Source organism: Monodelphis domestica, chromosome 1, assembly GCF_027887165.1.
Source record: "Monodelphis domestica isolate mMonDom1 chromosome 1, mMonDom1.pri, whole genome shotgun sequence".
NCBI lineage: Eukaryota > Metazoa > Chordata > Mammalia > Didelphimorphia > Didelphidae > Monodelphis > Monodelphis domestica.
Window position 1 is genome coordinate 52,686,093 of NC_077227.1, and position 21,118 is coordinate 52,707,210.

The following is a 21,118-nucleotide window of genomic DNA, read 5'->3' on the forward strand; positions in this document are numbered from 1 at the left end:
GACTAAAGGCAGTCCCCTGTTTAGAGCCCCAGTCCCTTCCAACCTGCCCTCACTACACCATCCCTCAACCCAGCTCTACTCATTTCTTAAGGTTAGATTTCCCTACTGCCATCCTGCCAGCTTGGCAAAAGAGAAGCCTCTATAATGGCACTTAAATCCTCTTCTAAATTGAATTCAGGGGATTGATTTATCCTTGTCTTTTCTCCCTGAGGCACATGAGTAGCAGAGCTGACCCCATGTGAGCCATAGTCCTGACTAGGAACAGGATAATCCTGATTCCATGCACCCAAATGAAAATGGCCAGCGTGTCCTCTCCATCCTTCAACCCCACCCCATTCCCATGCCCCCCTACTCATCCCCAGAGACCACTGGATGGTCCAATTTGATCATCCTTTTCCTCCTAAACCACAGCAAAGCAGTTCACACCCTTACCTCCAGATGCCCAATTAATTAACATTTGCTTATTTTTGCTTCCATATAAGACCCAGAGCTTGACATTGTGGGGATAACAAAAAGATGCTCCCAAAGAGGAAATTGGACTTAGCTACAAATAACCGCAAGGAAAAGTGGTATGGTAATGCTGAGGGGTATGTCAGTGTCAGCCCAAGAGCAGATAAGAAGTGAGGTGAGGAGTAGCCCAGGGAGATCAGGGCCTTCTTTAGGGGTCTAAAGCACAGGGTTAGGGGGTGATCCCTAGGCAAACAGTGAAGTCTGAATGGGTGTGGGATTCTTAAACCCCTCACTTTTCAAGAGTTTGGAAGAGATAAAAATAGAAGATGAGAGAAAGCAGATTTAAATAGATTTCAAGGAAAAGAAATCGAACCCATAAAAATCTACTTTTAAAGAAAAGATCGTGACTTGACTATAAGATTTAGGGCCATAAAGTTTAAATAATTAATATGAAATTCTAGGAAGGTTATTCACAAATAAAAATGCTACATGATATCAAATATACTCCAAATGCCAGATGAAAACATAGTCCAAGCATTTACTATACTTGCAATGTGTCGAGATGGTCCTGATTATGGGAAGGGGAAGAAGACACCCTACTTCAATCAAATGGGATGTCTGATAATCTAGGGCATGAGTCATCTGTCTTTTAGCTACCTTGAAATTATGCTAGAGTAGCAATTGTGGAGAGAGTTATGGTTGAGCCTCTCAGTTCAGTGCAGCCCCTTATAATTGCCAGAAACCAAGTACTTTGGACAGCGAATGTGGGCAGAATCCCAGTCTCTAACAGGTTGTTTTATCATCAGATTCCTATTCACTTCTTACCCCTATGGACATTTTACCATGATTCAGGACCGATCTTTTGTTGAAAACATCTTCCTTTCTCCTTTGTCCCTTTAAAGGTGCCACCGTGTTGTTTCTAAATGCAACAGACCTGGACCGCTCCCGGGAATATGGCCAGGAGTCCATCATCTACTCCCTGGAAGGCTCCTCACAATTTCGGATCAATGCGCGTTCAGGTGACCCCCTTCTCCCAGATTCCTTTCCATTGGTTTTTCTCCTCTGATTATGGTTCATTTCTGTCATCTCCTCCTTTGTCCCTCGATCTCACCTCAGCCCTCTGCCCTAGAGATTGTCTGAGGGATCAAAGTACCTTTAAACTCTTTCAGAAGTGGACTTGATTTTTTTTAAACCCTTACTTTCTGTCTAGAGTCAATATTATGTATTGATTCCAAAGAGAAAGAGGAGTAAGGGCTAGACAATGGGGGTTAAGTGACTTGCCCAGGATCACATAGCTAGGAAGCTGCTGAGGTCAGATTTGAGACCTCCTATCTCTAGACCTGGTTCTCAATCCACTGAGCTATCTCACTGCCCTCAATTTTTTCTTAACTTTATTTTTATTTTTCAGTTCCAAATTCTCTCCCTCCTGCCCTCTGTTACCCATTGAGAGGAGAAGAAATATGGCAAAATAGTTTCTTTTTAAATAAATCCAATATGTGAAAATCCAAATTTAAAATACAAATTACCTGATTCTTTGGTTTGTCTATGACTTCATACATCTGGGTACATCTTCCATCAATGCAAGCAGAAATTATTTCATGCTTTCTCATACTGTGGAATTGCAACTGATGTCCTTTTGTAAGTTGAAACCACTGATGGAAAAATGAATAGAGAGAGAGCTGGACCTGGAGTCAGGAAGACATGAGTGCAAATCTGCCTCAAGCCCTTACTAGCTATGTTACCCTGGGAAAATCACGTAAATTCTCTCAGCCTCCATTTTCTCATCTGAAAAATGGGCCAATAATGGCACCAATTTTCCCAGGGTGGTTTATCCCAGGGGATAAAATGCTTTCAAATATTATAAGTCTTCCAGAAAGGGTTGCTCCAGTGCTCTGGAAGCTGCCATTTTTTAACTCCTCAGTGGGTACCAGTGTACTTCATTAGCTATCCCCATCTTTTTATCTGATTCCTAATACATGATCACTTCCCCTCCTTTCTGAGCCATGCATGCCCCTACTTCCCTCTTTCGTGCCACTGCCTTCCCAGAAGTCATCACAAGCAGTCAAAGATTTCCCCATGTGCTTTTATCAGTGTCCTTTGAGTTTTAGATAATTGTGGTTCTTCAGAGATTATAGTATTCTATCTTTTAAAGCTGTGAAGTCACATCAGGAGAATATTTCATGGTAATGAGATGGGCATCAGCAGGTTCCCAAATGGGAAAACTGAAATTAATACGTTTGAAAACATAAATTAGGTACTAACTCACTTTGCCACATTTAAAGGGTTAAATTAAGGACCAATTCACTTTACCATGGAGTGATTCATTTTATAAAAGGATCTGTCATAAGATCCCTAGAAACTGCAAGTTTTCCAAAGTGTGATTTGATTTCTCAAATGTGTAGCACGTGCCTTAGGAGAAAGAGAAGTATTCACTAGTAAAGGGACTTGGTTTTAATTTCAGTTTTCATAATTTCTAACTCTGTTGTCCTGAACAAATCCCCCAGCCCCTCTAAACTTCTACTTCCCTCTCTGTAAAATGGGCATAATAATACTGATAGCATCTACCTCCCAAATCAGTTATATGGTAATCCTTAAAGCATCATCATAATAATAATAGCAACAATATAATTGCTAGCATTTATAGAGCACTTTAAATTTTTCAAAGAACTTTTACAAAAAGCATTTCATATCATTCTCACTGCCACTGGGAAGTAAGTGCTGTTATTATCCCCATTTTACAGTTAGACAAACAGAGATCAAATGGCTTACTTAGAGTCATACAGTTAAACCATCTGAGACCAGATTTCAAGGTGGGTCTTCCCAACTATGAGTCTGATGCTCTCTATCCACTGTACCACCTAGCTATCTCTATATAAATGTATTATCATTCTCATCATTGTGATTGTTGTTCTTAAGTTGTTTCAATCCTGTCTAACTCTTCTTGCCCCCATTTGGGGTTTTCTTGACAGAGATATTGAAATGGTTTTCCATTTTCTCCTCTAGCTCATTTTACAAATGAGGAAACTGAGGCAAACAGAGTTAAGTAACTTGTCCAGGGCCACACAGCTAGTGAGTGTCTGAAGCTGGATTTGCATGGAAGTTTTCCAGGTCTAAGTCTAGCATTCTATCCACTGCTCCACCTAACTGCCTCTGATTATTACTTACACCCAACTTTTCAGAAACAAATTTTATGTATAAAATTAGGTGGACTTCCATCCTGTTCTAGATCTCTCCCCATAGCTCCACTCCTCAAGCTCTTTTTTTCTCTCTGCCCATGCTTCTTCCTTTCATCTTTCCATCTCTTCTCTCCAGAAACCTTCTTATACTCTTCCTTAAAGATAATAAAAAACACACTGAGAAAGAACACATATCCAGATTTTAGTCTGGAACCTGTCAACTGTCTGGTCCCAAGAAGGACCCTAATAGAGCTAGTATCTTAAAAAAAAAAAAAAAAAAACCTTACCTTCCGTCTTGGAATCAATACTGTGTATTGGTTCCAGGGCAGAAGAGTGGTGAGGGCTAGGCAATGGGGGTTAAGTGACTTGCCCAGGGTCACACAGCTGGGAAGTGTCTGAGGTCAGATTTGAACCTAGGACCTCCCATATCTAGGCCTGGCTCTCAATCCACTGAACCACCCAGCTGCCCCCCCATTGACAGTATCCCTAGGCCCTCTAGTCATGGGCAATATCTCTAGTCCATTTAGCCCACTCTCTTAAAGGAGAACCTCATCGCCACTGGTTTCTCTTTCCCATTGTTGCATCTACTACAAGATCTTTGCCTTTCCTTGCGATACTCAAGGAGATCTAGGCAGAGACCTGAAAGTTTCTTCAGGTATTTGAGGGTATATCATGTAGCACAAGAATTAGATATATTCTGCTTGGCCCTAAAGGATAAAATTAAGAATAATTGGTGAACATGGTAAAAAGAAGGCTTTGGACTCAAAAAACTTTCTAATCATTGGAGTGATCCAAAAGTAGAGTCCAGCTGCCTAGAAAGGTGATGAGTTCCCCATCACTGAGGAATCTTCGAGCTTTATTATAGGGAGTACAAATTCTTGAGCCAGGTACAGATTGGGCTTGTTGACTTCTAAAGCTCCTTCCAACTCAAGTGCTATAATTCAGTTTGCATTCTCTTTCCTGAGAAGCCTAAAAAAGCAAAAAGCAAGGGAAGTTGGACCATGTTGCCTCACTGTTCAAGAATCTTAGTTAGCCTTTATCAGACTATTTACCCAGGGGAAGGGACAGGGATGAAGGAAGGGACGGAGGGAGGGAGAGAATCTGAATTATACAATGTCAAAACAATTGTCAAAAATTGTTTCTAATTGTCATTTTTTTAAAAAGTTAAAAAAAATTTTTTAACTCAAGGCAGTTCCATAATGCCTTTAGAATAAATTACAAATTTCCCCAGCTTAGCATTTGAAATCCTTTACCATCATGTCCCAGCCTACCTTTCCAGATCATTTCATATAATTCCACCTAAGCCAAATGGGCATATGTTGCTAGAAACCAGCACTCTATCTCTTCACCTGCACCTTTTAGACTCTCCCCAAGCCTTTTCTTGTCTCCCGACTTGGTGATGTTCTCTCCCTCCTCAAATTTTCTTGTATTCCCTTGTCTGGGACCGTGTAGTATAGATCCCAATAGGATATAGTCTCTTTAAGGACAAAGGCTATTTCATTGTGCCTTTCTATCTGTCTTGCACATAGTAGGCATTAAATAAATACTTATAGAATTGAATTGTGTAAGCCATCTCTTCTTCCTAATGGAAATTGTCTAGCATCGTTTTGCATTTTTAACCTATTTTCTAATCTCAAGCCTGTCAGCCTATCCTGATCTAGGAGACTCTTCCCATACTTCCCTTGTCAGCACTGCTTCCCTTTTCCCAGGGAGAAACATCACAGTGAATCATCAGAGCTTGTAGAAATGAAAAGAACACTAGTTTGAGATTTCAAGTCCTGGTCTGACCACTTAGTAACTATGACTAGTTAAATTTGAAATAACTGAGGAAAGAAAAGTTTGAGTTTTTGAGCATATCAATTTAAGCAATGCCTGTCAATTGCATAACAAATCTGGACCAAGCCTCCTCAGCTTGACACTGGACCCCAAAGACAAGGCAAGACACATTCTTATGCATTAAAGGAAAACAATTAACAGTCTATAAACCAGGATACAAGATGTGGTCATGTGATTTCTAATTGGAGAAAAGGTTAGGGATTTCCAAGTCAGGGAGGGGGAAAAGAAACAGGTGCAATTCTCTAAAATCAGAAAAAGAAGTGTCCCTCTCCACCCCCAAGGGTGTGTGTTCAGTTTAAAAAACATAGAAACAATAACTGATTGACCAGTGGGGGGCTAATTTTCAGGTAAGAAATATGGATTTCTTAAAATGTAGAATTTTGAGAAACCTCTTTGCATCAGTCTTTTGATCTAGCTGGGTTTCTGATCCACATAAGCTAGGTCCTTAATTAAGGATCTCTAAGCAACAGGTAGAGGTGCCCAACTTTCCAACCTCAAAGGGCTAGGTTCAAACAAATGCAATAATTGTTTCTCACAAGCACCATAGTTGAATAAAGTTTCTCACAAGACAGAAATTGGACTAGATCTGTAATTGAATAGAAAAGCAATTGAGCTGGATCTAGAATTGAGTCACAAGAAGCAGTTGATTTGATTCCCACAATTCTCTCATAGTTATGTGACCAGGACAAGTACATTTACCTCTCTGGGTCTCAGTTTCCTCATTTGTAAAATGAGCATAAGACCTATATCACAAGATTGTTTGAGATTTCAACTGAGACATTTATATCTAAAGTGCTTTGCAAACCTTAAAACCAAACATAAACTTAAGATCTTATTTTTGCTTCTGCAAAAGAAAACCTTGAAAAGTGGGTGGATCTAGCAAGTTAGGTTGCCCAGTTTATATTCAAATATATATATATATATATATATATATATATATATATATATATATCAAATACCCAAAATTCCAAGGGAACACACCCAAGGTTAAGAACGTCTGTATGTAATGGATTGTTCATTAAGCTCAGGATGACTCATTGATAATCCCAGCTATGCAAAGGACCAATGAGCAGGAGGCATCACCCAGACCCAACAGGGACTTGGTTGGTTAAATCAGAAGTAGGCACACAAGAGTCTGTTTCCAGTCATTGGAGGGAGAGGGCTGGCATAAGAACAATGCTTACTCGTGGCACCAGGTCTAGGCACTAGCCTAGAACAATAGAACTCAATAGAATTAATCGAGGAAAATGAACCAGGGGCTGAGTGCCCAGTAAGCTGTGCCAGCTGAGTCAATTGGTAGCTAGATTTCAGTTGCTCTGGGATGAGAACCCACTGCTCTCCTAATTCAGCTATTTTTCTGTCCTCCTGTATTTTTTCTTCTTCTCCCTTCATTTTCTAGTTACTGTTTTTTCAAACTCTGTTGCCTCAGGGCAACTAAATGGACACTTTCTAGCTGTGTGACCCTGGGCAAGTCATTTAACACTTTTTAGCTAGGAGACCCTGGGCAAGTCCTTTAACCTCCATTGCCTAGCCTTTACCACTCATCTACCTTAGAACTAATACACAATATTGATTCTAAGATGGAAGGGAAAGGTTTAGAAAAAGAAAAGACAAGGTAAGAATTTTTTAACCAATCTTTATCTTGGTTTGTGTATTTTTTTTTAACCTTTACCTTCTATCTTAATATCAATTCTAAGACAGAAGAGCAGTAAGGGCTAGGCAATGGGAGTTAAGTGATTTGCCCAGGGTCACCCAGCTGGGAAGTGTCTGAGGTCAGATCTGAACCCAGGACTTCCCAACTCTAAGCTGGTGTTCTATCCACTGTGCTCCCTGGCTGCCCCAACAGAAGTTCTTAATCAGAGGTCTATGAATTTGGAATTTCAGATAGTTCCATGACTATATTTGAATATAACTTATTTCTTTTGACATCTTATACATTTAATTCTGAGAAAGGGGTCCAGAGGCTTCACCAGGCTGCCAAAGGGGTTCATGACATCAAAAAAGGCTAAGAACCCCTGGACTAAGGAATAGAGAGTTTGTCTACACTGACGGACACTTTGGTACAGTGATGTTGTGTCGTTTATGTAATTTTGCAATGTACTTTGCATAATAGTAGCTAACATTTCTATATTGCCTGCTATGTGCCAGTCATTGTGCTAAGTGCTTTACAATTATTAGGTCATTCAGTTCTCACAATAACCCCGGGAGGTAGGTGTAATAATTACCCCCATTTTATAAATGAGAAAATTGAGGCAAATGGGTTAGATGACTTGCCCAAGGTCATATAGCTTGTAAGTGTCTCAGGCTAGATTCAAACTCGGATCTTCCTGACTCCTTCCATTATGCTCCCTAGCTGCCCCCATACATGATTTCATTTGATACTTGCAGCGGTCCTCAGGTGAGTACCTCAGATGAATTCCCCATGTTGCAGATGTGGAAACCAAGACTTAGAGGAGTTAAATAACTTCCCAAGGTCATAAAAGTAGTGCCCAAGGTAGTATTTGAACCCAGATCTCTCCTCACTTCAATCCACTCCTCAACACTCTGCTTCTTTGTAGTAAAGAGACAACTGGGCTCGAAGTCAGAGGTTCAGGATGTAAGTCCTATCCGATTGATGGTGACTGTGTACAAGGCATTTAATTTCTCTGAGCTTCAGTTTCCTCCTTTAAAAATGGGGACAATATAGCATGGCTGAACTGGATAGAGCATTAGAATTGCCTCTGCCACTTTGGATATATGACCATGGTCAAGTCCCTTTCCTCCCTTAGAACCTCTCTAAGATGGGGAAAGAAATATCTGTAATAGTTATTTCACAGAGTTATTGTAAATCAAAAAAAAGACAATGTGCATAAATCACTTTACTTTCTATAAATGTCAGTAGTATTGATAATATTATTATTATTATCATCATCAACACTGTCCTCTACTCCATAGGCTTTTGATGTGAAACTCAAGTGCCTATCAGATCACATCAAGAAGCAACTATGAGGGGGGCAGCTAGGTGGCTCAGTGGATTGAGAGCCAGGACTGGAGATGGGAGGTCCTGAGTTCAAATTTGACCTCAAACGCTTCCTAACTACTTGACTCTAGGCAAGTCACAACCCAATTGTCTAACCTTTATTTTTCTTCTACCTTGGAACCAATACTTAGTACTGATCATAAGAAAGAAGGTGAGGGTGACCCTGGGCAAGTCACTTAACCCCCACTGCCTAGATCTTACCACTCTTCTGCCTTGGAACCAATACTTAGTATTGATCATAAGAAAAAAGGTAAGAGTTTTTAAAAATCTAGAAGAGAAAAATCAGAAGAAGCCAAAATACCTCCGCCATTTTGGATGGCTGTCCCCTTCCAATTCTCTACAAATGGGTTTGGTCTCTCTCCTCGTTATAGATGTAGCCAGCGACCATGGGCACACCTCAGCGGGACTTAGAATAATGAAGGTTATGGAAGGGTTAGAGAGACACTCCTCTAATCAGGGAGAGGGGGGAGACCCATTAACCTCTGTCCAGCCTCTCCTTCTCCTCGTCTCTCCCCCGCACAGGGAGTCTAGTTCAGCCCTGGGGGGTATTAATGATGATATGGATATTTTCTTTCTGCTTTGACATCTCTCCTTTAGCTCTGGGCATGTAAGCATTTTCCTCCAAGCTCCTTGGTCAAATTAGCCAGCCTGCTCAGTAAAGGTGGCCTTAATTGGATCTAATTTCTCAGACAGGAGAAGCTATCCATCATGCCGACAAGTTCATATTTAAAACTTTTTAGAGATTAATTTCTTCCTCGCCCTGCCAATTAATCGACACCACCCCAACCCACAGAGCACATCTCTGTGGCTCAACCTTTGCCAAGCTTCCCTGCTTGGCCTTTTCAGCGTGGCCAACCCCTGACACCAATCCCCAATTTAGTGGTCAAAGAAAGTGACTGAGGAAGGGGAAGAAGAGAAAACTCGGCTCTCGTGTTGACCTAGTGTCTCAAAGGGCTCAGCGGCCAATATAGAGTTTTAGAAATGGAGGAAATGTTAAAAATCAGCGTGATATAATGAAATGAGGATTAGCCCTGGAATAGGAGGACTTGGGTTCAAATCCCATCTCAAGTACTTGCTTCCTATGTCATTTCAAGCAAGTCATAGCCTTCTTGGATGGTGGTTTCCTCATCTATAAAATGAAGGGGGATTAATCTAAACCTTGAGTTCTTAACCTTTTCTGTGGGATGGATACCTTTGGCAGTTTAGTCAAGTCAACAAACATATTTAATTGGCAAAAGTATGCCAAGCATTGTATGTGCCAAGTCCTGGGAAAGCAAAGAAAGACAACAGACAGTTTGTGCTCTCAAAGGTGGCAAAATTGGGACACTGGTACATTTCTGGTGGATTTGTGAATTGATCCAACCATTCTGGAAGGCAATTTGGAACTATGCCCAAAGGGTGCTAAAAGACTGTCTGCCCTTTGATCCAGCCATAGCACTGCTGGGTTTGTACCCCAAAGAGATAAAAAATAAATGGTTGTACAAAAGGGGATGCATCAAAGGGCTTCAGTCTAATGGGTGAAGCCCGCAGATCCCTTCTCAAGATAATACTTTTTAATGTATAAAATAGAGTACATAATAGTGTAAATGTTGAAGTATTATCACATTTTTTATATTTGTGATATAATAATTAGCTAGCAGCAGGTCTAATGACTAGAATAATTTCAAAGTGATGATGAACATAAAATATATTTTGGTATATTTACAAGAACTATGTGAAAATTTCTGTGATTTCTATTGGTGACAAAATCACAGGGACTGCTAATCCTGCTGGGGAGGGGGGGTTGTTGCCAGAATTCATAATGAAAGGGAATGGCAAATTTGTTAGAGTAAGTGAAAATAAAAATATTTTTTTTTCCTATCCAAGTTCACAAACTCCCTGAAATCTATCCACAGATTGATTGGAGGAGGGGTCCATGGACCCAAGATTAAGAACTCCTAGAATAGGGACAGCTGGGTGGTTCAGTGGATAGAGAGCCAAGCCTAGAGATGGGAGGTCCTGGGTTCAAATTTGACTGCAGACATTTCCTGGCTGTGTGACTCTGGGCAAGTGACATAACCCCCATTGCCTAACCCTTACCACTCTTCTGCATTGGAACCAATACATAGTATTAATTTTAAGATAGAAGGTAAGTATTTTTTAAATACTTACTGGATCCACATCCAGAGGAAGAACTGTGGGAGTAGAAACAGAAGAAAAACAGCTGCTTGACCACATGGGTCTATGGGAAATATGATTAGGGATGTAGACTCTAAATGATTACCCTAGTACAAAGATAAATAATATGGGGGGGAAAAGAAATATAGCATTCTTCTTACTGATCTGGATGGCTTTTCAAATCCTATCTACAACCCTAGGATTATTTACTGTGATATGATTATGGGATTATCAATTCCCTACTTTCACAGAGGTATAAAAAGAGATGCTGATTTATCCCAGTTCACATAGTGAATTTTTTTTCCATTTTTTATTGTCATACAAAACCCATTTCCATATTGGTCATTATTATAAGATACATTCATAACCAAAACCCCAAAAGAAAACCAAAGATATACTTGATGTGAAAGACGACTCCAATAGTTCTTTCTCTGGACACAGTGAATTAATCATAAATTGGATCAGAAGTATTGCTTTCCTTTCTCATAGTCCAGTTTTCTTTTCATTGTGCCATGGGGCACTTCAGGATCTTCTTGCCTAGTCATGGAGCCCGGGCACACACCCAAGAGGGAGGAAACAGACTCTGGTTCTTCTTCTTACCTGCTTTTATATTTCCTGTTGTCTACCTAAAGATGTAACTTTGAGTTGGATCCCAGATCTTCCCCACGCATTGGAGCTGGGATGAGTCACAGAGATACTGACTCAATGGCCTGAGAAGTGGGGGATGCCAATGAACATGCAGCTCACTTCTTCCCCTCTCTCTCTCTCTCTCTCTCTCTCTCTCTCTCTCTCTCTCTCTCTCTCTCTCTCTCTCTCTCTCTCAGGTGAAATCACAACTACATCCCTGCTGGATCGAGAAACCAAATCGGAGTACATCCTTATTGTGCGGGCAGTCGATGGGGGAGTTGGCCACAACCAGAAGACTGGCATTGCCACTGTGAGCTCCTTCACCTATCCCTACCTCCCTCTGAGACTACCTTGTTGCCTCCTCTCTTAAGCTTGTCCAAAAGCTTGGAATTGCCAGTTAAACCAACCTATAGATTCTTCAGGTAGAAGGAGAAATCAAGTGATCAAAGGGGATGGTTGAAAAAAACAGGTAATTGCTGGAGTTCTCCCATCCAGAAGGGGTGAACCAAGAGAGTTCAGACCCTAATCTCAGCTGGGGACAGCAAAGGACCTCCCTTTTTTCATTAAGAGAAATGCCAAGGGGTAACTAGGTAGCTCAATGGATAGAAAGCCAGGCCTAAAGACAGGAGGTCCTGGGTTCAAATTTGGCCCTGGACAAATCATTTGACCCCCATTGCCAAGCCCTTATCAATTCTAAGACAGAAAGTAAGGTAGAGATAGACAGACAGACAGACAGAGGGAGAGAGAGAGAGAGAGAGAGAGAGAGAGAGAGAGAGAGAGAGAGAGAGAGAGAGAGAGAGAGAGAGAGAGAGAGAGAGAGAGAGAGAGAGAGAGACCAGATCCATATAAGGAAGAGAAAATGTTGGAAACACACTATGAAACAGAGATTTCCATGGAAGAGCATTTCCCCCCAAGAGATGCAAACCCCAAGGAAGAGCTGATTGAGTTGGGCAACAGAAGGCAAGGATATCCCAGGGGCCTTTCTTTTTATTACCTCCAGCTATTCTTAAATAGGATGCAATAGTCCCATTAGGAGTATTTGCCTGTTGCCAGGAAGAAGCCAGAAGAGCCTTGAGGGCTGACATGTCCAACTTTATACATGTACATTGTGAGCACACACATTATACATATAGTCATTTGATGGAGATAAGGTACCATTTTCCCGGGCCTGCCAACCTTTAACTTTTCCAGTGAGACAAGGATAAGGGACAGATTCTCCCCATTTCTTTGTAGGAGCTGCCCAGAGCCTCCCACAATCTCTACCCCACACACACAAAGGTAGGAGTAGATAAAGGAACATAAACCTAGAAGGGACCTCAGAGGCAATCTGGACCAATCCCTTCATTTGACAGATGAGAGAATTGAGACCAAGAGAAGTTCATTGACTTATCCAAAGTCACGCAGACAATGTGTCAGAAGTGGGCTTTGAACCCAAATCCTCTGACCTGAAAGCCAATAGTCATTCCACTGGCCCATGCTATGGAGCAGCGTCTTTTGTTTTTCAAAAGTGCAGAATTAAGATCAGTAAGTGGATACTGCAAAAGGCAGATTTCATTGTAAAAGTGAGAAAAAATGCTTTATGCCATGAGCTGTTGCATGAACTAGTAAGTTTCCTGTGAAATCTACAAGAAAAAGTTAATTCACCTTCTGTCAGGTATACCTGTGGGCCTCAGTTTCTCTTTCTGTAAAAAGAGAAGTGTGGACTAAATGACCTCTAGTATTTCCTTGAATTCTCCATTTGTGATCCCATGTGCCAGAATACTGTTGCAGGGGGTCCTGCATTGGAAGAGAGGCGATTAGGTAGGTTAGATCAGTGGTCAAACACAGGGCAATGGGCTGAAACATTCTCTGCTTCAGACTGAACCAGATTAAAATGTGATTGAGAAAGACTTAACAAAGTAAATGAAAATGCAAGAGAACCTAAATAATGTTCATCTGTGGTTTTCTAAGGCAGTCTGTGACCCACGGGGGATCCTCACCTACAGCTTAGTGGCCTTTGTTTCTATTTGAGCTTGACACACATATGATATGCATACACAGTCATACGTTTATTCATATGTATGCGTAGCAGCTACAAAATAATTCATCCAGAGATTTTGTCCGAGGCTCCTAATGGCCCCAAACAGTGCCCTGCAGCCCAGAGCTCCAAGCCTTCAGGGAGACTCTGGAGAGGAAGGAGCGAAGTCTGCATAAAGCCTTTCCCTCCTCCCCCTTGTGATCTGGGAGGCTGCCCCCTGGCCCTTCTCTAAAGTGGAGTCTAGCTTTGATTGCAGGAGGCAGGACCAGGGGCTACTTTGGCAGAACAGAACATCCCCAGAACTACCTCAAGAGCTATTATGGATACACACTGATTAGGGTCCTAATCAGAGACCCAGAAGCTCCATGTTCCAGTCTCTAAGTGTCACTTTAGAGAGGGAGGGTGTTATTAGAAAAGAAAGCTGCCCTTCTCTGTCTCCCAGAGGCAGTTTAGGAACCCCCACCCCACTCAAGTCACCTTACCCACCATCATGGTTTCCCCTTTGTCTCCCTTTGTCCCCCTGGCTCAGCTTCCTTGGAGGGAGCATCTCTCCTTGCCCTTGAACAGAACAACGACCTACTATGTGCTAGGCAGAGTGTTCCCCTTTTATAGTCTTATCTCATTGCCTTCTCCTATTGACAAGAATAGTAGGGTATTTGATCTAGAAAGAACTCTCCTTTGAGATCCTCTGTTCCAGCTACCCAGTTTATAAATAAGAAAACTGAGTCCCAAGGGGGTGAAGCAGCATGAGATCAATAGAAATCTAAGTAATCAATAATCAATCAACATTTATTAAGAGCCTACTATGTGCCATACAGTAAGTCAGCTTTTGCAGGTGTTAGACTTGACACCCAAGACTCTGAAGTAAAAAAATACCATCCCCACTTCTGTAAAGCCCCGCAGCTCCCATCTCCCGCATTGTTGTCCATCATCTCCTTATGTCTTCTTCTCTAGGATTTTCCCTCTCCTTTTGTGTGCCCATCAGCCCACTGCCTGTCGTTTTCTCCCTTTCCACTCATACATACATCCTATCTGCTACTGATCCCCTCTCATCTTTCATCGGCTAGTAGTGTTCCTTGCCCTCCAGTTGCTTTCCAATGCTCGCTCCAGGCACAGTTCCACATGCATCACCTCCCCACCACCACTGCTGTGTCCCACTGCCCAGCAGAGTGGCTGAGGTGGGTGCCCCCATGACACTGGCACTTGGAGGGCTTACAGTGGGTCCAGGGTAAGTGATACACCCAGAAGGCCCCTCACTAATAGGAACGTGGAACCCTATAATAATTGGTAAATAAGCATTTTCCAAGGCAGTGAGAGAGCAAGGAAATTGCTTGGATTGAAACTCAGCCAGGAAACTCAAAGGATTCTGATGCACATCCTTGTATATGTACATACACACACACACCACCCCCTTCTCACTGGCCAACGCTGGAAATCTCACCTTTGGCTCAGAAATGACTCTCCTGGTACCCATTACTTTGCTCTCTGCCTGCCCAGGACCAGAGAATTTTAGGGAAGGAAAAAATCTCTGGTTTCCAGGAGGATGGGTTTCCCAGAGGTCACTTTGTTCATCCCATTGTGAGAGCCCAACTAAGTCGTTCTAGTTTCTTCATCTGTCAAATAAGAATATTGACGTGGGTCTCTTCCAGGTCAAAATCTTTGCTCCCCTGGTACTCAGAGACTGCCCTTCCTCTTATTAAAGCCTCCTAGGGAGGAGGTCCCCACTAAAGACCCTTTCCCAACTTTTCCCCCAATTCCCACGTCTTTGTTTGTAGCAGCTTTGGAATGATTAGAGAGAAACTAACAGTTAAGGGCATGAAACTGATCTATTTCCAAATGGTCCCTCTGAAGGCAAAAATGGCTTTCCATTAGACTGTTGAATGGACCTATCAGAAAATTCTGGGCATGTTAGATGGTAATAATAATAATTATAATCATAATAACAAAAAACTACTGGAACGGTGCCATTACCACAGAAAGAACTGTTGCCCACAGTCCTCTGGATATCAACCCTGAGCCATGAAAATTTAAGAACAATATTTAACCTCCAAACAAATGGAATGGAATCAAAATCAGATAGAAACAGAATAGGGCCCAGTATCATCACAGACATTCCATAAGGGCCCGGGATTTCCTGAAGATGCTTTCAGGGAGCCTATAGAAGATATGCTTGTACCCCGATCCTTTTATCCACTTCCCCAAAGCAGTGATTTTATTCTTCTACACAGTAGTCATTATTGCATTAAACACAGAACATTAAATATCAAAGAATAATAACAGGATAGTGACATGTGCCTGGACTGTTTCTATGTGAACTCGAATGAAAAGGAGAATGAAATTATTGTTACTTCTAAAAATAACAGTAATAAATGGCAAAAAAACACAGTGAGGTCCCAATTTGGTGTGGCATATTTCTATTGGACTAGAACCAAATGACCATATTTAGCATAATGATAACTTTCTGAATAGTGTGAGTTTGAATACACACAGTCACTTTGGGTCATTTATTATTTGCACTAAGCAGGACCGGACTGTGGTTTGTTTATCCTCCTGTCCAATAATCCACAGGACGATGAATATTGAGGATGAGGCTAGCTGGGTAGAGATTTGTCCCAGGAGAATCGCCCATCCCATGCTCTCTTCCTCCACTTTCCAGGTGAACATCACTCTCTTGGACATCAATGACAACCACCCCACCTGGAAGGATGCTCCTTATTACATCAACCTGGTGGAGATGACACCTCCAGATTCTGATGTGACCACGGTAGGTTGGGAGAGATAGAGTCAAAAATTCTAGTCCTGGGGAAGAGCAAGGACAAAAGCATAAGACGAAGATGGGAGATGGGTCAATAATCCAATATGGCAGAACCGTAAGGGACAAGAGGGCACATTGTGAGATAGCAGAAAGAGAAATCAGAGCCAGATTGCAAAGGCACTTGTGTGCCAGGATGTGTAGTCAATGGAGAGTCCTTGAAGGTTTTTGAATAAGGGATGATGGAATCAGAGCAGCACATTAGGGCATTTACAAGGGCAGCATTGTGAAGGATGGATTAATTGGAAAAGGAAACACAGATGAGCTTGTTGCTATAGCCCAGATAAGAAAAGAGGAGGACCTGAACTCAGACTAGTAGCAATGAGAACAGACAAAATGAATGGAGATGAAAGAGGTTCTGGAGGAGAAGTCAGCAGGACTGGACATCTGAATAAGTGTGAGGAGGAAGGAAAGGGCTCAAGTGATTCTTTCCAGAGTTACTCAGCTGGGTTATTAGTAGTCCAAAGGTGTAGTGTCTACCTGGCCCCATTCCTGCCCCAAAGCCATAGTTCCCCACACACACACAGCTGAGTTCATGCCATTGGCTACAAGAGTGACTCAGCCAGCCAGCAGTAGCAAGATGGCTCATTGCATAGTATGCCAGACCTAGAGATGGAAGATCCTGGGTTCAAAATTTGCCTCAGAGACTTACTAACCGGGTGACCCTGGGTAAGTCACTTCACCCCAGTTGCCTAGCCTTTCCTGTTCTTCTACCTTAGAACCGATACTGAGTATTGATTCCAAGACAGAAGGTAAGGACTTAAAAAATCTTAAAAAGAGCGACCCAGCCCGATCAGACCTTCCCTGAGGCTACTTATTAGAGATGGCCTCAGCATTCTCAGACTTCCCATGGGGCAACAGAACTCACCTGGCATACCTAGTAGCTAAACAGCCTATGGGCAAAAACTCTGGGCAATACCTTTTTTTTTTTAACCCTTACCTTCTATCTTAGAATGTACACTATGAAAAAAAAAAAAAAGAATGTACACTATGTATTCATATAATCCGGAATGAATTGCTTGCCACCTCCAGAGATGGGAAGGGAAGGGAGAGGAGACAATTTGGATCTTATAATTTCATAAAACTTATGTGGAAATTTGTTATTATGTGTAATTGGTAAAAATAAATAATTTTTTTAAAATACTGTGTATTGGTTCCAAGGCAGAAGAGTGGTAAGGGCTAGGCAATGGGGGTTAAATGACTTGCCCAGGATCACACAGCTGGGAAATGTCTGAGGTCAGATTTGAACCCAGGACCTCCCAGATCTAGACGTGCTGCTCTATCTCCTGAGCTACCTAGGTACCTCCTTGTGCCCATTCATTTTTAAGGGTGTTGGGTCCACTAGTGTGCCCAAATACCCATTCACTGTTTGCTTTTCACACATGGGCTTACCTTGTGTGCCTATTTAAAATGTAGGGGTACGATAGGCTCGTGCATTTCTGTATGTGCCTTTCTGAATTCATGATGTGTGGTCATACATGTGTGGGTCCACATAGGAATGTGCTGATGAATTCCCGTGCTGGTGAGTGAGATTTTTGGCCAACTTTTCCTCCACTCTCCTGCAACCTCCTTCAAGGACCTCTCTGATCGGCATTGATTTAGAACCTTTCAAAGCCCTCCAGCAAAATAAAAGAGAGGGGAGAGGGAGAGAATTATTCCCCGTCAGGCCAGGAGAAAAATGACGGGCGTGAAATGGGAAATAAATAAGGAGAAAGTGGTGAGAATCCACAAAATGATCCAACAGGAGAGGTGGTGAGGGGCCCTTCTCCCACCCCCCCCCAGTGCCCAGAACTCCCCAGAGAGCCCGAGCAGAGATCAGAACTACAATGGGAGGGGGGGAGGGTCCTCTCTGGGACTGAGGTCACCTGCTCATCCCACCAGAGTATGGAGGAGCCTCTCTGGGAATATACAATTGATGTGAAGGAGGGAAGGTCAAGGCATCACTGGGGGCGAGGAATAGGCTGGAACTTTGAAAATCTAGGTTCTAGCTCTGTCTAGTCCCAGCCAATGATTCTCCATTTGGCCCAGAGCAAATCAGTTCATTGGCTTTCTGGGCTTTCCTCTCCCCATTAATAATGAAATGGGGAGAATAATAGCTATCCTGCCATCTCCTAAATATGAGAGAGCACAGGAGGATTTTCTTTTCAATTAGTGCTGCATAACCCAATGGCCAATCATGATTCCAGAAGACCCTTGCATTTCCAAGATGGAAGAAGGGAATGGATCCCAAGGGTGGAAGGAGACATGAACATGGCCAACATCACCATTTGTTTTGCTTGGCTATGTATATTTCTTTCAAGGGCTTTCTTTATCTTTTTTTTTCCCCAGTGGTTAGGAGGAGAAAAAAGAGGGAAGTAAAGGGAACAAGCATTTATTATGCACCTCCTGGGTACCAGGCACTGTACCAAGCACTTTACAAATACTATCTCATTTGATCCTCACAACAACTCTGGGAAGCAGGTGCTATTATTATCTTCATCCCTGAGACTAAGGTGAAGTGACTTGCCCAAGGTCACACAGCTTCTAAGTATCTGGGGCTAGATTTGAATTCAGGTCTTCCTGACTACAGATCCAGAAGTCTATCCTAGTACCTCCAGATATGATTTTTGTTTGGGGAAGAATTGTATAGGGAAAATTATCATCTAAGGAATAATCATTGACACTTTGTAATTACTATTCCTTTGAGTCCTCAGCCTTGAGTTCAAGGAGACATACTATCCTCATCCTCAAAATAAGAATGCCTGGGGGCAGCTGGATGCCTCAGTGGATTGAGAGCCAGGCCTAGAGACTGAAGATGCTGGGTTCAAATCTGACCTTCCTAGGCACTCCCTAGCTGTGTGACCCTGGGCAACTCACTTAACCCCCATTGCCTAGCTCTTATGGCTCTTCCTTTTTGGAGCCAATACGTAGTATTAATTCTAAGATGGAAGGTGAGGGCTTTAAAAAAATAGAGGTGATAAATGCAAACAATTCCTAGCTAATAGTGTTGCAAGTACTTCATCAACTTTAAGATAAGGATTTTTAAAAATAAGATAAAAGGCAAGCTCTTCTGCCTTGGATCCAATACATAGTATTGATTCTAGGATGGAAGGTAAAGATTTTTTTTTTAAATGGAGATAATAAATGCAAACAATTCCTAGCTAATAGTGTTGTGTTTTATAAACTTTAAGGCAAGGGTTTCTTTAAATAAAATAAAATACAGGCTCCTCTACCTTAGAACCAAACCATAGTATTGATTCTAAGATGGAAGGTAAGGATGTTAAAAATCAAATAAATAAAAATGTTAAATGGGAATCCCTGCTGGCCCCTTTTTTGGTAAGGGGGAAAAGTCAGGCTCAGGGAAAGCAAAGGGCCTGCCTATTTTCCCAGCACATGAACAGGGCAGAGCCCAGATGACGAGCCAGAGTTTCAGCTCCCAGACCATCCTCTGCGTAGGTCAGCAGGGAATGGGAGCTAGGAATGGGGAAGGTGCTGGCACAGTCAGAGCGATCTCCCTCGGTGGGAAGACTGGGGTCTCTGTAGGGTCAGCGTACAGCCCTCACCTTCACCTGCCTCCCTCCTGACCCTCTCCCACATCTGACTCCCCAGCTCCCAGGCTGCCCAGGACTTCTGGAGGCAGATGGGAGCTGGAGAAATTTCAGCAGCCCATCTGTCTGTTCTGGTCTGCTGGCCCCAGAGACACCTCTGGAAGGGGATTAGGTGGGGGAAGGAAATAGATTCTGCTGCCAATGCAGAAAAAAGTCCCACATCAAGTAACTGGAAGGAGCTGATCCCAGAGTGTCCTAGGGTTAAGGATGGGGCTGTCCTGAGCCCAGCCTCTGGGATTTGGACCCTCCTCTCCCAGGAGGACCATTATTCTAGCCTTCTAAAGCTGGCGATGCCTCTAAAAAATCAAGGGGTGAATTCGAGGAGGGCATCTCCACTTGCTTTGACCCTGGGGCAGCTCCTTGACTCCTGGCTGAGATCTGGAACCCTGGGGTTCTGGAACCAGCCCTGCAATGTGGCTTTGGGAAAGCTCATTCTCCTCTCCAAACTTCAGCTTCCCCTCAGGGGATAGTGGGATGGCTAGAACAGTTGAGAAGTCGAGAGATAAGGAGAGATATCCAGGAGAAATCATGTTGCTCAATCCCTGGTCCCTAGGTCAGGGGCAGAATGATACAGCTGGGCCTCTTGGGATGGTGGGAAGAAAATGAGGGCGGGGAGGGGATGGGAACCCATGACTCCGCCATTTGTAATTCCCAAGGAGAGAGGGAAACGTCTTGGCCATTTTCCTCTGAGCCCATGGCTGGGGAATGGGACAGGGGCACAAAGGAGCTGGAGGCACTGGAAGATGAAGGGGGCCATCTATCCTGAAGGCCTCCCCCTCTTCCCCTGCCCAGTTGTGGGACCGGAGAACAGAAGGAGTAGGTGGGCACAGGCCCAGCATGCTCGCCCCCTCACTCCTCCATAGGGTAATTGCTCTCCCCCAGACTTAATTTCTCCCCTTCATAGTGACAGGCCTGGACCCAGGGCCCAAAGCCTCCCACACGCCCCTTGAATGTCATCCCACCACTGCCTTTTGACATCACAATTGGTGGCTGCGGATATAATTGTTGTGTCACCTAGATGAGATGAAATCCAGGACCTGGGAAAGCAGCAGGACCATCTGAAGCTGCAAAGGGCTGATTCTTATGCAAATAGTCCTGCTAATAAGAATGTCCCCCAGAGCAAGGGAAAAAGTGGTTATGACAAGGGGAACAGTCTCCAAAGGGAAACCCGAGAGCTTTGGGGCACCCGAGTTCAGCTCTTAGTTGAGCAAGAATTGTAGCACCCTACTTTTAGAGACAGAGAAGACCTTGGAGACCACCTTGTCCAACCTCTTCATTTTACAGATGAGGAAACTGAGGACCACAGAGGTTAAGTGACTTTTCCAAAGTCACACATGTAGCAAATGTGGGAGGCAGGATTTGAACCCAGGTCCTCTGACTCCAGAGCCCAAGTTGTTGGGTTTTTGTTTTGTTTTTTCAGTAGGTGGCACAGTGGAT

The 21,118-nt window shown here is 42.9% G+C and overlaps 1 protein-coding gene and 1 long non-coding RNA gene across 3 annotated transcripts in view; one reads left to right on the forward strand and one right to left on the reverse strand.

Annotated features, from left to right (window-relative positions):
• CDH23 (cadherin related 23) overlaps positions 1 to 21,118 on the forward strand; it is a 655,553-nt gene that overhangs the window by 462,072 nt on the left and 172,363 nt on the right. For both annotated transcript variants that reach the window (XM_056799300.1, XM_056799301.1), the window contains exons 19-21: positions 1,353 to 1,469; positions 11,463 to 11,575; positions 15,939 to 16,046. In XM_056799300.1, the coding sequence (XP_056655278.1) occupies positions 1,353 to 1,469; positions 11,463 to 11,575; positions 15,939 to 16,046 (338 nt within the window). The remainder of the gene's footprint in view (positions 1 to 1,352; positions 1,470 to 11,462; positions 11,576 to 15,938; positions 16,047 to 21,118) is intronic.
• On the reverse strand, positions 15,773 to 17,843 carry LOC130454563 (uncharacterized). The gene is made up of 2 exons (XR_008912198.1): positions 17,487 to 17,843; positions 15,773 to 16,081 (listed from the first exon to the last, which is right to left on the reverse strand). It is a non-coding gene; the product is annotated as an uncharacterized LOC130454563 (long non-coding RNA).